The 16,674-nt window shown below is 39.0% G+C and overlaps 1 protein-coding gene across 2 annotated transcripts in view; it reads left to right on the top strand.

Annotated features, from left to right (window-relative positions):
• LOC137640314 (intermembrane lipid transfer protein VPS13A-like) overlaps positions 1 to 13,723 on the top strand; it is a 158,496-nt gene extending 144,773 nt beyond the window's left edge. For both annotated transcript variants that reach the window (XM_068372947.1, XM_068372946.1), the window contains 2 exons: positions 1,379 to 1,505; positions 10,518 to 13,723. In XM_068372947.1, the coding sequence (XP_068229048.1) occupies positions 1,379 to 1,505; positions 10,518 to 10,658 (268 nt within the window). In that variant the 3' untranslated portion in view covers positions 10,659 to 13,723. The remainder of the gene's footprint in view (positions 1 to 1,378; positions 1,506 to 10,517) is intronic.
• The last annotated feature ends 2,951 nt before the right edge of the window (positions 13,724 to 16,674 follow it).

Here is a 16,674-nt window from a genome sequence, read left to right as displayed (position 1 = left end):
TCATTCCTCAACATCTATTTTAATGATTTTGAGCCAAGATTATTTTTCAGACTGTCATGTTTATGAAAAGATACTCTAGTGATGTTTCACCTTGAATTCTGAGCATTGGGAAGGCTTATTGTCTTTAGGTATTTATAGAAAAGGGTACTGTATTGTATATTTTTGGCAGAGGAGGCTAATTGGTGAGATATATTACTGTATGCAAATTTATCACCACAATTTTGATTTTTAACCCTTTTACCCCAGGCTATTTGGAACTTTCCAGCCCTTAACCCCCAGGCGTTTTTTTTTTTTTTTTTTTTTTTTTTTTTTTTTTTTTCAAGCACATTTTGTCATATATATTTTTTAAATTGCTCTAACCGCCCTAATTTTCGTCATAGAGAGGTCAGGTTGGTCTTATTCTTTTGGAAAATGCCTGAAGTTTCTCATAAAGTTATCAAAAGTATGCTAAAAAAAATGTAAATAGCATTTTTTTGCAAGGACGTACCAGTACGTCCATGGGGGTAAAGGAATGAGTTTTGTGAAATGTACCAGTACGTCCATTGGGGGTAAAAGGGTTAATATTGTGGTGGATCAATTTACTAAGATATGACCAAAAAATATTATGATATTTCATAAAATTAAAATTGTATTTTACCCAGATTTTTGTTTTAAGTAAGATTTTTTTTCATATTCTGAATCCTATGCAGATTTATTCAATATTAAATCTAGATATCAATTAAGAAAATATCTAAGGACAGTTAGTTTACAGAGGAGGATTCTGAGGATAGAGATAAATGAAGATACTGTATATGATTTGCTGTGGCAACCCTTAAATGTGAGAAGCCGAAAGGAAAAGAAGATTAATATTGCATATGAGATCGGAATTTTTAATCAATAGGTTTTATTCTTTGATAGCCAAACTATAAATTTATAGAAGAAAGGAATATTGAGCATTACAGTTTATTTAACCCTTTTACCCCCAAAGGACGTACTGGTACGTTTCACAAAACATCCTTTTACCCCCATGGACGTACCGGTATGTCCTTGCAGAAAACTGCTATTTAAATTTTTTTTTGCATATTTTTGATAATTTTTTTGAGAAACTTCAGGCATTTTCCAAGAGAAGGAGACCAACCTGACCTCTCTATGATGAAAATTAAGGCTGTTAGAGCAATTTGAAAAAAATATATTGCAAAATGTGCTTGAAAAAAAATAACCCCTGGGGGTTAAGGGTTGGAAATTTCCAAATAGCCTGGGGGTAAAAGGGTTAATTTCTGATATTCTTCTTATAATTAGTTACATGGCTTGATTTTGCTATATAAAATCCCTTTTATTTGATAAACTCTTAGGGCCTTACTCTATTGCTGGTTTGATATAACAAATTTATCATCTTCAGGCACATCTTCAAATTAGAACGGTGTAACATGTGGGGTGGATGGGACATTAGCTGGAAAGTAGCTGTTCGTAATCTTCTCCACCAACCAACTCTCCAGGGTGACTGCATCTCATTGGTTCTCAGACAAGTAAGGACTTTTTACTTTGAAGTATTTTTAATGAAAGATTTCAATTCTGCTGTATACTTAGATACTTTGTAATGTGCTTGGAATGCAGTTGGACAGTCCTATGATTTGTTAAGTACTGTATAATGTACTCGGAAACATTACAAAGAAATTAATAATCATATCAATCTCTCACATGACCTATTTTCAAATGGCTAAATATTAAATAGATATGATACTCCATTTTTTTTTTCCTTCTTTTTTTAAACTGAACTCGGTTGAGTCCCTTGTCAGGCTGGGAGGAACGTAGAGAGTAGAGGTCCCCTTTTTGTTTTGTTTCATTTGTTGATGTCGGCTACCCCCAAAATTGGGGGAAGTGCCTGGGTACTGTATATGTATGTATGTATGTATGATACTTCAACTTTTCTCTAGAATACCGTAACTGTTGACTGTTTCTGGTCACTCTTGAAATTACTTTGTCATGATATTGTCTTAGTTTTACCTTATTTATCATGTTATATTTCTTGTCAATCCTTCAAAGAGCTCCTAATTAGTCAACAATTAACGATAAATTTAATATCAAGAGAGACATAGCCATAGCAGACAATTATGAAAAAATAATCACTTTCTATAAGTTAAGGAATACAATCCCACTTTAATATGGGACAAAGGCAGTTTATTTATAAAGAAACTTAAACTCTAAACTCTTCTATTTAACTGACATCACAAAGGTAGAGTTTAATAACCCATTGAATGAGATTAAACATCTGAAACTCCTCTATATCTTCTTATCAACCATGGGACTCGTATTAAGGTTCAAATATTTTAGGGGTGCAAGGTTCAGATATTATGGGGGTACTGTGATCTCTCTCTTAATGGTGAAACCCAAAAGGCAAGGGTTTATTCTGGAATAACAATGAGAATCACACAGGAATCTTAATCCCTGCTAAGATGATTTTCGTGAGTCTTATACAAGCTCACAGTAACGCAATCTTTCATTATTATTATTATTATTATTATTATTATTATTATTATTATTATTATTATTATTATTATTACTAGCTTAACTACAACCCTAGTTCGAAAAGTAGGGTACTATAAGCCCAATGGCTCTAACAGTGAAAAGCCCCGAGAGAAACGGAAACAAGGAAATAAATAAGGTGCAAGATAAATAATGAACAATTGAAATAAAATATTTTTAAATATTTAACTTAGCCGGTGAATATATAATAGCTGCAACTCTGTTGCTCGACAGACACATACAGTAAAAAAAAACTCGCCAGCGATCGCTATACAGGTTGCTGGTGTGCCCACCAGCGCCAACTGTCGGCCAGATACCACTCTCGATGTAAACAAAGACGCAATTTCTTCTCTGTCGACGTGTCGACAAGACGTACTTTTACTCGCTGTAGAACCTGGAGTTTTCTCAACATTTTTGGTGAAGTACTTCATTTTGGTTTGAGCTTTCGCAGTGCAGGTGTTTTATCTTCATCTTAAATCTTGAACTCGTTTTTGGATAGATTTAATTTTTGATGACAAAGAGAGTATGGACTTTCTTTGACTTTTAAATGGCCGACCCTTCCCTTAGACGGAAGTGTGTTTAGGCTTTTAGCAATTATCTTATCACGTTATAAATTAATTATAGATTTTCCTCTATATATTTTATATCTCACCGCCTTTATTAGGCCTCTTCGATTAACTTTCCATTTATAATAAACATAAAAATAAATTTTAATGTTTTGTTTATATGCGACCTTTCCTGAGAGTAGGCGGTCCTAACTTGGAAACCGAAGTTAAACAACGTTGAGCCCTTTCAATCGTAAATAGCTTTTAAAGAGCTAATGATTTAAAACTTTTTAAATGAATATTTTTAATAAATATTTTATGAAAGATTTTCTTTGAATAGTCTTCGTACTGTTTTCAAAGATGAACTAACGTTTAGTTTATTTATGCTACGCAGTTTGCGCTCTATCGTTACGATAGAGAGAGAGAGTATCACGGTTTCACTTTGCAGAAAGAGTAAATCGATTCTGACGTTTTGTTCATTCTTCTTTCAAAGCTTAAATGTTTTAAATTCTATTTTAAAGGAACTTTTTAATTGAAAAACCTTTCAGTTTTTTCCTTTGGTCAAATAACATGTTTTTTTGACGAAACGTAATTGGGCTCTTCTCTTAGGTGCGAAATCAAGAGAGAGAAAGAGAGAGAGATAGAGACGGAGGGAGAGAGAGGAGAGAAAACGTTCCGTTCAAGCGGGTAACGTTGTTCTCGAGTTACTCTCGTCCCTAGTCTCTGTACGGGGAGTAAGGATAAAACGTTTTTAGTTTTATTCTCGTCCCCAGGCAATGTACGGTGAGAGATTGAAAACGTAGTTTTGAATGAACTAGTGTTTAGTCTCTTCCCCAACCACTGAATTTTTTATCTTAAAAGATGTTTACTGTTTTTTTTTGCTGGTATTAATGTGCTTGCATTATACGACTGATTTCGCTTTTACTACCTTTTGATGAGGGTAGAATTGCGTGCTTCAGGTAGAAATCAGTAAAAGTTTCAATTTCAGTGAAATTAGTGCAGAACAGAAAATCGTAGTGATAAAGTGATATTGCGCAAAGTGTTACAGTGTTGCGACCGAGGGTTCGTCTGTTCGTGCCTGTCGTTCACCTAGTCCGGGACCTCTTGCAAGCTCCCAAGCCCAGGGGAGAAGTAATGTCGTACGACTTATGGGTTCGAGAGGCCTTGATCAGCGAACAGACGTTCCCTCTATGGTATCGGGTGTATCTTACCAAGATCTCCCCTACCATAAGGCGAGAGAGACAATTTTCTCCTCGTCATCCGAAGGCTTTTTGCATAAGAAACCTGAAACAAGGTTTCGAGGCCCTTAAGCGAAAGTCAGTCCTTTCAGGACAGGTCCAGCGTCCTGGTTGTAGCCATTAGGACAGCTCTGACCCTATGCAGTCATCGGAAAACTGCTCGCCGCCTAACAAAAGCGTAACACAGACTCCGAGAGTCTTTTTGTTGGCAAGGTTTTGCGGTCACAGACGTTACCCTCGTCTCTTACCGCAACCATTTCCGTTGATCCTAAATGGGTTGTACGGCAAGACATGCAGAATAAGCTTGCCTCCCTTATGGAAGACTATTCTGCCGATTAGTCCGTTGAGCCTAGCCGTTTATCTCATCGAGATCCGGGCTTTCAGCCAACCTAACGTTCCTTTGTGCGTCCTGTTGACGTTGGCGTAGCTAAGTCACGTCAGTCAGGTTGTTTAGAACCACACTCGATGCGGTCTCGTGTGGATTTTCAGCCACATTTGGACGTTAGGCCACTTGCTGATGCTCCTGTTGACGTTCAGGACGTTCGCTAACAATCGGAGTTGACTTGTTTTGACGCTGTGCGTCAGCCTCCGCATTCTAGAGTTGTTTTGACTGCTCAGTCTAGGCGGTCAAAGCAGTTTCGAGTGGACGCTGTGCGTCCTCACGCACCTGTTGTTGTTGACAGTTCACAGACTGTCAAGCAGTTACATGACGTTGCGTCTTGGTCTCTCGCACCTGTTGTTGTTGACAGTTCACAGACTGTCAAGCAGTTACATGACGTTGCGTCCTGGTCCGCTACTAATGCACCAGTGCGTGTGGACTCTGCTTGTAAAGCATTGCCACCACGGTAGGTCTCTCCCTTGCTTGAGACTCAGCTATTATCGGACAAGGTTCCTTTAGATGAGGAAGTTGCTGTTCACCCTCCTACTGATATTCCCTTGAGGACTCTGTCAGACGGAGAGGAGCCTAAAGCTGCTTAGCCCTCTATGGACTTTAAATAAATCATGCTGATTTTTAAGGATCTTTGTCCGGATCTTTTTGTAACTGCTGCTCCTCGTTCGCCTAAACGTCAGAGCTTACACTAGGCCTAGCTACTTCGAAGCCGTTGTTTTATAAGCTAGTGCTCTCTCGCTCTCCTAGAGAGCTTTACGTTTGCTAGGCGACTGGTTTATCACCAGGAGGAGTTTGGGGGATACAGCCTTTGCTTTCCCTTCTTTTAAACTGGCTTATCGAGCGAGAGTCTGATATGACACGAGAGAAGTTCTCGGCTTGGGAGTTCCTGCCTCTGCCCAGATAGACTTCTCAAATCTCGTAGACTCTCCCTGGCGCCTGGCCAGGAGACGCTCCAAGATTTTACAGGTCAACTTCACAGCTGTTTTCGAGCCTTTGAAGTTTTGCTGTACAATTATGTCATGCATAAACAAGGCTTTCAGGGATGGCTCCAATGATCTGACAGCCACGTTCTCTGCAGGGACAAGTCCCTCAGGGATGGCTCCATGATTTGGCAGCCATGTTCACTGCAGGAGTACGTAAGAGGCAAGTGCGCTCAATGTGTTCATTGTCAAGACAAACTTCACGATGAAGTCTACCAGGCTGTCTTGACAGCATTTATGGAAGGCGACTGGATGGTCTCTCTCGACCTTCAGGAGGCATACTTCCACATTCCTATACACCCGGATTCCCAACCGTTTCTGAGGTTTGTTTACAGGAATGTGGGGTACCAGTTTCGAGCTATCGGAGATCAGAGCCTCCCTGTACTTGGACGACTGGCTTCTCAGAGCCTCCAGTCATCGCTGTCTGAAGGATCTCGATTGGACTCTAGATCTGGCCAAGGAATTGGGACTCCTAGTCAATTTGGAAAAGTCACAGCTGGTCCCATCGCAAACTATTCTGTTTTTAGGGATGGAGATCCACAGTCAACTTTTTTCGGGCTTTTCCGTCGGCCCCCAGAATAGATCAAGCCCTGCTCTCCATCCAGAAGATGCTGAAGAAAGAACGCTGCTCAGTCAGGCTGTGGATGAGTCTGGTAGGGACGCTGTCATCCCTGGAGCAATTTGTCTCGCTAGGAAGGCTACACCTCCGTCCTCTTCAATTCCATCTGGCTTTTCACTGGAAAAAGGACAAGACGCTAGAGGCGGTCTCGATCCCGATTTCCGAAAAGATAAAGTCTTGTCTGACTTGGTGGAAGGACAATATCAGCCTACGAGAGGGTCTTCCCCTGGCAGTTCAGATACCCAACCAAGTTCTCTTCTCGGACGCATCGGACTTGGGCTGGGGCGCGACGCTGGACGGTCGGGAATGCTCAGGTCTGTGGAACTCGAGTCAGAGGAGCATGCATATCAACAGCAAGGAGCTTTTGGCGGTTCATCTGGCCTTGATAAGCTTCGAGAATCTCCTTCGAGGCAAGGTGGTGGAGGTAAACTCGGACAACACCACGGCCTTGGCGTACATTTCCAAACAGGGAGGTACCCACTCACTGACTTTGTACGAGGTCGCAAGGGACCTGCTCATCTGGTCAAAAGATCGAGGCATCTCCCTAGTAACGAGGTTCATCCAGGGCGACTTGAACGTCCTAGCAGATTGTCTCAGTCGGAAAGGTCAAGTAATTCCAATCGAATGGACCCTCCACAAGGATGTGTGCAAGAGACTTTGGGCGACTTGGGGTCAACCCACCATAGATCTCTTTGCAACCTCGCTGACCAAGAGGCTTCCAATCTATTGCTCTCCAGTCCCGGACCCAGCAGCAATACATATAGATGCCTTCCTCCTAGATTTGTCACATCTAGATCTTTACGCATTCCCACCATTCAGATTGTCAACAAGGTACTGCAGAAATTCGCCTCTCACGAAGGGACAAGGTTGACGTTAGTTGCTCCCCTCTGGCCCGCGAGAGAATGGTTCACCGAGGTACTTCGATGGCTAGTAGACGTTCCCAGAAGTCTTCCTCTAAGAGTAGACCTTCTACGTCAACCACACGTAAAGAAGGTACACCAAAGCCTCCACGCTCTTCGTCTGACTGCCTTCAGACTATCGAAAGACTCTCGAGAGCTAGAGGCTTTTCGAAGGAGGCAGCCAGTGCGATTGCTAGAGCAAGGAGAGCGTCTACCATTAGAGTCTACCAATCGAAGTGGGAAGTCTTCCGAGACTGGTGCAAGTCAGTTTCCGTATCCTCGACCAGTACCTCTGTAGCCCAAATAGCTGATTTTCTCTTATACCTGAGAAAAGTACGATCCCTTTCAGCTCCTACTATCAAGGGCTACAGAAGCATGTTGGCCTCGGTCTTCCGGCATAGAGGCTTAGATCTTTCCAACAATAAAGATCTGCAAGACATCCTTAAGTCTTTTGAGACCTCTAAGGAGCGTCGTTTGGCTACTCCTTGGTGGAATTTAGACGTGGTCCTAAGATTCCTCATGTCAGACAGGTTTGAGCCTTTACAGTCAGCCTCCCTGAAAGATCTCACTCTTAGGACTCTTTTCCTGGTATGCTTAGCCTCGGCTAAAAGAGTCAGTGAGCTTCATGCCTTCAGCAAGAACATCGGGTTTTCGTCAGAAAAACCTACTTGTTCTCTGCAACTTGGTTTCCTAGCCAAAAATGAGCTACCTTCTCGTCCTTGGCCTAAATCTTTCGATATTCCTAGATTATCGGAGATCGTAGGCAATGAACTAGAAAGAGTCTTATGCCCTGTTAGAGCTCTTAAGTTCTACTTAGCTCGTACTAAACCTTTACGAGGCCAATCTGAAGCGTTATGGTGTTCGGTTAAGAAACCATCCTTGCCTATGTCAAAGAATGCTTTGTCATGTTTTATCAGATTGTTAATACGAGAAGCTCATTCACACTTGAGTGAGGAAGACCGATCTTTGCTTAAGGTTAAGACGCACGAGGTTAGAGCTGTAGCAACTTCCGTGGCCTTTAAGCAAAATAGATCTCTGCAAAGTATCATGGACGCAACCTATTGGAGAAGCAAGTCAGTGTTCGCGTCATTTTACTTGAAAGGTGTCCAGTCTCTTTACGAGAACTGCTACACACTGGGACCATTCGTAGCAGCGAGTGCAGTAGTGGGTGAGGGCTCAACCACTACAATTCCCTAATTCCATATCCTTTTAAATCTGTCTCTTGAAATGTTTTAATGTTTTTATGGGTTGTCCGGAAGGCTAAAAAGCCTTTCGCATCCTGGTTGATTTGGCGGGTGGTCAAAGTCATTTCTTGAGAGCGCCCAGATTAGGGGTTTGATGAGGTCCTGTTGTATGGGTTGCAGCCCTTGATACTTCAGCTCCTGGGGGTCTGTCAGCATCCTAAGAGGATCGCTGGGCTCCGTAAGGAAGACGTACTTACAAGGCAGAGTAATCGTCTAAGTCGACTTCCTTACCAGGTACCTATTTATTTTGGTTTTGTTATGTTGATAACTGCCAAAATGAAATAAAAAACTCTTAGCCTATACGATGTAAACATATTTAACTCTGGTCTCTACCCACCTCCTTGGGTGTGAATCAGCTATTATATATTCACCGGCTAAGTTAAATATTTAAAAATGATATTTTAATTATAAAATAAATTTTTGAATATACTTACCCGGTGAATATATAAATTAAACGACCCTCCCTTCCTCCCCAATAGAGACGCAGTGGGATGAGAAGAAATTGAGTCTTTGTTTACATCGAGAGTGGTATCTGGCCGACAGTTGGCGCTGGTGGGCACACCCGCAACCTGTATAGCGATCGCTGGCGAGTTTTTTTTTACTGTATGTGTCTGTCGAGCAACAGAGTTGCAGCTATTATATATTCACCGGGTAAGTATATTCAAAAATTTATTTTATAATTAAAATATCATTTTAAGAGTTCTGTCACAGTCTTTAGAAATGGGAAACAACTGTGAGGAACTTGCCAAGCTCATGTAGTGAAAGCTTATAGTGTACTTACTCAACACTCATTGAGAGCATAACTTCGCTTCAACTTGACAAAAAATTTGTCATCATAAAATGGTGTTGTCCTCTGATTAGTCAATGACAGGTTAGAGGCATCTATATACTGAGCATGACACATGGTGGTGGGAAATATTATGCGCAGTTCTACCTTGTGACCTGAATTTCATTTTGTTAGGGCCTCTTTGAAATTCTTAATGAGCATATTCATTCTGGTGGCGTAGCATTTCTTTTTTTTTTTTTTACTGTCCCTTAATTTTTTTTGTCCCATAATTTTGTTTATATCCTGCAGGGATGAAATTGATTCAAAACATCTTTCAGTCAGTGACTAAAAGATAGAAGGAATAAGTGAATAATATATGGTATACTAGTGACAGTCTAACCAGAGGTCTCCTAGGTGCTTCATAGCTAGGAGGGGAAATGAAAGTGGTTTTCACAGAAAGTTATTGAGAAAAATTAGGTAAAAGCAGGGAAGGAGATGAATATTCTTCTTATGTTTTGGGTGCTATAACACAATATCTAATCTAAATGCTATTATTCCTTAACAAATTTAGTAAATAACAGGCTAAATAAATCCTATATTAACAGCAGAATCTTGATTTTACTGTACTGTATTTTGATAGATATAAGAATATAGATATACAGTAATCCATATGAACGACTTCTTATCTATGGATTGTTGTAAGATGAGACTCATAACCCGAGGACCTACTGTAATATAATGTTAGTGTCAGTGAAATATAATTAAAAAGAAAATCTATTGATGTTAGGTCATACCGTAAGGGATCTGTATTTCATACATTAATACAAATTATCATTTACTTTCTCTTACTTTGCATGAAGTTGTTAAGTCTTTATAAAGCAGTCCAGTTTTAACCCTTTTACCCCCAGGCTATTTGGAAATTTCCAACCCTTAACCCCCAGGGGGTCATTTTTTCCCCGGCACATTTTGCAGTATTTTTTTTTAAATTGCTCTAACAGCCTTAATTTTCGTCATAGAGAGGTCAGGTTGGTCTCATTCTCTTGGAAAATACCTGAATTTTCTCAAAAAATTATCAAAAATATGAAAAAAAAAATTTTATAGCTTTTTTTTGCAAGGACGTACCGGTACGTCCATGGGGGTAAAGGGATGGCTTTTGTGAAACGTACCAGTACGTCCTTTGGGGGTAAAAGGGTTATTACAAATTATCATTTACTTTTTCTTACTTTGCATGAAGTTGTTAAGTCTTTATAAAGCAGTCCAGTTTTAACATGTAATTTCTTATCTATAGTGTTTGTGAAGTTCTGCCATTCTAAACAGGATTATTTTCCCTCAGGATGAGAGCCATAGTCAGTTGTCTGGATCAGAACATCAGATCAAGAGCCAGGACACCACAGCTCTCTCTTTCATTGTTCAGTGTATTGAGGTGTTGATGACTCTCCACATGGTTGACTTTCCTTGTCCAAGAACTCAATGAATGATGCGATAATGGAAGTCTTTTCGAGTTAATTTTCGTATTCAAGCTTTAAGTGAGTTGACGTTGGTTTGTAAGCGTTTACGTGTGTCATTGACAGCAAAGTATTGTTTTACGACAAAGTTATTTTCTTACTAAAAACTTGGTAATTTATGTTATTGTGCTGTTTTGTGGTTGAATATAGAAATAGTTTTGATATTCCACTCTAAGGGTAGCAGTGCACTTGATTATCTTTTTCTTCAGCCGTGTGTTATTGTAAATATCATCTAGGACGCTCTCTTCTAGTGTGCTCAAGTTGTGCGTTACCCCTGTTTGCTTGCGTACGCTTTAAAAGCAGTGGAAGATAAAAGACAAATATTTTCTTAAAGATTATTCTTTTATATTATGTTAGATATGGAAAACTAGTGAACTCTGGTAGCCGTTTATTTCCTATACAAAACTGCACTGAACTAATGTGTTGAGTGTGAGAAGCTGTGATGCATTTTACTAAATGCCACGGCTTTTTTTCTTAAGAGGAAACTAGGCTTCCAATTTTAGAGTATTTCACTTCTTGTATACACTGCTTAATCAGACTCAAAGTACTTAATTTGTGCCATTACTCTTTATTTAGCATCTAACATAGATGATATTCTTTTTTTATTGAAGATTTATTTAAATCATGTGGCTGAGTAGTGAAAATAAATGTCACAAATGTGTCATAGATTTGGTAGGGTATTCTTATGTACCCTTAAATGATTTTCTAAGAAGTAATTATGAGTAAAAGCTCAGCATGAAACAGAACAGTTGACAGGAATTTATATTTCATGTACACTAAATATATTCACAGACCATTTACACATTTCTGCCTTGCTAACTTCTTCTCTTGAAAGCACAAATGTTTCAATGAACCAAGGTTATTTTACTAGAGATTTTCAGTTTGGTTTTAGATATTATTGAAATAAGGTAGTAAATTTATCTTAATTCACTGATTTTAACCTGATGAGCTTATTTAGGCTATCTGTTTTCTTTATTAGGTAATCTGAAAAAAGTTTTAAAACTTGCACTATCTTCCATAAGGTGCCTGAAGCTAATGTAAAGAAGCGTGGGAATAGATTTTAAACACCATACATTTGTTGCCCCAAGTTAATTTTATAAAGGGTCTCATAATAAGGTAATTTATTATTACTTTTTATAGTACTGTAGTTTTTGTACTACTGCATATTGAGGAGAAATATTATAACAAGCATAATTACTTTTCCATGAATTAGTAGTAGCGGTACTGAACATTGAAAAAAATTATATATTTATCTCCTACCTGTTTTGTTCTTTATCTCGTAAGGATTATGGATGAAGAAATGTGTGTTTAAGAAGTTTACACGAATTTAGAATATGGCTTTTTGAAGTATTTTTCTATTTCCGAATTAACGTTTTAAGCTCTTACCCCTTTCGAATAAGGATTCCATGTGGCCTCTCAGAAATTCTCATTAATCAAAAGGTGTTCAGTTTATACATAAATTTTCATATTTTTTTATGAGGCTTGATGTCTCTCATATATGAAATAAGATTATAAACTTATTAGTATAGTACCTGAATACCAATAAATTATAATTTGTTTTTATTTGTTTCAAGGAATAGAGTTCTAAAGGCACTGTTGTTGCAATTATCACTCATTACTGGACTTCTCACTGACAATTTTACGAAACGATATACAGTAAATAGAAAGTACTATGAAACTGGAAGCAGAGTTTCTTGTTTACATAAAAATCTTGTATATGCACGAATATTCTCATTCCATTGTTGTGAGCTTTATCTGCTATGGTGCAAATGAAAAGCAAATGCTTATGTCTTTCTCCTGTGAACTATAACTTATTCCGGTTAAGGGTAATCCATTACTTTACCCTCAGAAGGAGTAATACTCTGCTGTGGAAAAAATATGTCTACTGGAATCTTATTAGCTGAAGATTTGTGTGTGACATGGAAATGTTGTTCTTAAAAGTGCTTTCCTTACGTGAACAGAAGGTTTTGTCGTGCTCGAATGTTTATTAAGTGTTGTGAACTCTGACAAGGAAAATAGACATATATCCAGAAACAACACTTCAAGAACCGGGGAATATTGTTTCCCACTAAAGTATGCTGTACAGAAACAGTACAGTATTGAAATGGCTGTTAAAATATTAAAGTTAAAAAGTACTGTATCATGCAGTATGAAATAAAGTACAGTATGCAGTTTATGTATCTTTTCAAGTGTTATATCAGTATTTTTTGGGTAAGATTACAATTCAGTATAGATTAACTTTTTTGTAGTTATTTGTGCTCTTGTTAATGCATTATCTCTGGAAATATGAGATGCATAGAAAGACTACAGCATTATAAATGGATTTGCTGTAGTCTGTAGTTCATTGATATTGGATGTTTGCTGCTAATGTTATTAATACTAACAATGTACAAAGTTAAAGCATGTATTGGCCTAGATTATGTTTCTAAAATAATATCAAAATATTAAGAAAATACAGATGATACTCTACTAACACAAGGGTTCCATTCCAAGAACCCTGCCATAAGCTGAAAATATTATAATCCGAGATCCCATACTAACCTACTAACCTAAGCAGGAAATTATCTATAGTCTCAGTGAACAGTGGTCAGCTATAATCCGCCAATAAATTTCTTAACATTTTGACAGAAAACGTTTATATAATGGCATCTTACAGTAATATCTATAACACAATGTTTAAACAATTACCGTTAAGTCAAATAAAGAAACAGTTATCAATGGTTAGCCTTTATGCAGTATATGTCATAGCCTACATATTAGTACTGTGCTCACCAATAAATGTCTTTATAGAATGCACACTTGACTGATGTTGTATTGTGAATGGCTAAAACTATCACTAATTATTAGACGGTTAAGCTGGGGATAATACAAGAGCAGTGTCGTCAAATGTTTTTCTTAAAAGGGCTTTCCTTATGTGAATAGGGGATTTATTCAAAATTGTATCACACTTCACCTCTCTCTCTCTCTCTCTCTCTCTCTCTCTCTCTCTCTCTCTCTCTCTCTCTCTCTCTCTCTCTCTCTCTCTCTCTCTCTCGAACATATGCAAGATGTTGAAAGTAGTGGATGATAATTTTTAAAAATATTATTCAATGCAGTTAGGATTGTCTGCATCTTTTCATCATAAATAATTTCATAACAAGTAGTGACATCTGGAATTTGTCTAACTTTTCCAAGTATTTTAGTTGATATCCATCTCTTAGTCCATTTTCAAAGTGTGCAAATGCATCTGCCAATCTCTGTTGTCAACATTTTTCATAGCTTTTTCCAAAAAAAGTTTTTCCTCATGCTCCACTTTTTATATCTTCTCCATGGTTTTTTCAACTCCCAATTCGAGTGTTTTGTTTAGCAAAACTATCTTATTACTGGGCAGTATTTATTTCCATAAATGCAGAACCTTTCTTGAAACATTAAAACATTTTTTTTTTTCATATCTCATTTATACATTCCTTCAGTACTTATTGTGATGCTGAAGCCATTTTCTTAGTTGCATCTAAAATGTCAAGTTATTCAGGAAAAGTTTATGATCAAGTGTGATTAGGAGCTTTAACAACCTGAGTGCACTTGTTTCATAAATATAATATTACTGTTTGAACGTAACTACGGCATCTTGATTCATTGGTTGAATAAGTGAAGTTCCGTGAGATGGTACAGAAACTACTTTCATGTCAGGATGCAAATCACCTAGATGCTGTGGATGTCCTGAAGCATCACTTAAATAAGTATTATCTTGAAAGGGATATTATTCTATCAGAAAAATTCTTTTACTTTGAGAATTAAACAACTGAAAAAGGGATTTTGACGTAGGAAAAATCTATTTCTGGGCGAGGGACCTGTGCCGCCCAGTGAATAAGCTCCATTTAAGCACTTATTCTTAGGTAATTTACTGCTAAATATACCAGAGAAAAAATGTAAAGGAGTGCTAGGTTAACTAGCTCGCTCACCTATTGGTGTCGGTATAAAATTGGGCGTATATTCCAGAGGTCCCGCACTATTTAGATTAATCCACGACAGAGAACCCCAATAGAGGAGAGCCGTTCAACCTCACTCGGTACTACTACAATGCATCCGCTCAGAACCCAACTCCTTAGCACCCAAAGTTTGGGGACTCCAAGGGAGAGGAGCTGGGAGGGTTCACTGGGCGGCACAGGTCCCTCGCCCAGAAATAGATTTTTCCTACGTCAAAATCCCTTTTCTGGGCTCGAACCTGTGCCGCCCAGTGAATCTATACAAGAGAAAAATGTCACCAAACTTGCAAAATAAAGGAAAAAACATAAGCGTAAGAGAAATACAGGATGCTTTAATCAGAGATGAGTACCAAAAAACAATTATAAGGGTATCTTAAATATGAACATAAATCCAATAAGGTAGGTATAATAATGCCGTGAGTGATAAAATATACAGATACTCAGGAGCATAAAATTTACAAATATAATAACAGTATTCAGGTGCGAGACCAACGAATACAATAGGGTATAAATGAGGCAGGTAAGAGGGAGAGATAAAGAGTCAAGGCATTAACCTGTGAGTTACTCGGGAGTAACTACGCTCCCTGCGGCTACTGTAGAAAATTTTAGGGCTTCCAAATGTTTAAGGTAGTGTTTCTTGAACACTGACGGTGATTTCCACCCTGTATACCTGGAAAGGTCTGTAAAATTCATGTGGTGAAAGAAGTTCACCGAGGTGGCAACCGCCCTGATATCATGTGCAAGAGGAAAAGAGTCAGGGTTAGCTTGTTTAATAAAATACAAAATTTGTTGCCTGATCCCTTTAATAGTAATGGTACCGCCTTGTTCTCTAACGAATAGAGGCCCCGAGGAGTTAGAGGAGGTCCGGGATAGATAAGACCTAAGAGTAGTGACAGGGCACAGCGACGGATCTTGCGTGAGGGGAACAATTTTCCAGGAGGTCCATCTGTTTTGAGGGTCTTCATTCTTAGCCAAAAAGAATTTGTTAGGAGAAAGAAGGACCTCTCCTGAAGGCAGAAAGTCAATATGACCCGGGTCTCTCGACAAGGCTGCCAATTCAGAAATTCTTGCCCCGGAAGCCAAGCTCACTAGGAAAAGTGTTTTCCTGAGAAGGGGCATGTAATCACAAGAACTGTTAATGGTATCAGAAGCCAATTTGAGTACGTCATTAAGGAACCAGGTCACCGGGGTAGGACGAGTAACCGGTTTCAGTCTGGCACAAGCTTTCGGAATTGAAGCTAACAAAGAGTCGGTTAAGTCTATGTTAAAACCCACTAGGAAGATCTTTTTCAGAGCCGATTTAATAGTGGTGATAGTATTGGCTGCCAGACCTGATTCTAATAAAGATCTAAAGAAAGTGACTGTAAGGTTCAAGTTCATACAGTTCACGTCTGAGTCTATTAAAAATTTTGCCAACTTTTTAACTGCAGAGTCATACTGACGGATGGTGGAATCCCGTTTATCTGATTCTAGGAACAAGGTGTTTTGAGGATCAATATTGGCACCATGCATAGCCGCAAACTTCATAAAGTCCATAAAGTTAGGGCGCTCTGAATGTTTGAGAAAGCGTACACAACGCGTGTTTGTACTATCTGAGACAGAACCGGATTGGGTATCGGGTGAGGGTATAGTCTCAACTCCCGCAGGAGAGGATACCAGTTGCTCTTGGGCCAGTTGGGTGCGACCAAGGCTACTTGTCCCTTGAAGGATCTCAGTTTGTCTAGGACTTTCAGCAAAAGATTCACCGGGGGAAAGAGATAAATCTTTTCCCAGTTGTCCCAATTCTGTGACATGGCGTCTGTGGCGTAAGCCTGAGGGTCTAGATTGGGAGCCACATATACTCTCAATTTGTGGTTGGATTCCGTGGCGAAGAGGTCCACTTGGAGACCGGGAACCTGAGAGAGAATCCACCGAAATGACTTTAGATCGAGTGACCATTCCGATTCTAGAGGGGAGGTCCGGGACAGGGCGTCTGCCACTACATTCCGGACTCCCGCCAGGTGGACAGCTGAAAGATGCC

This window comes from Palaemon carinicauda, chromosome 4 (genome assembly GCF_036898095.1).
Source record: "Palaemon carinicauda isolate YSFRI2023 chromosome 4, ASM3689809v2, whole genome shotgun sequence".
Classification (NCBI taxonomy): domain Eukaryota; kingdom Metazoa; phylum Arthropoda; class Malacostraca; order Decapoda; family Palaemonidae; genus Palaemon; species Palaemon carinicauda.
Note: the sequence above shows the minus strand (reverse complement) of the source record. Positions and strands in the feature narration are given on the sequence as shown.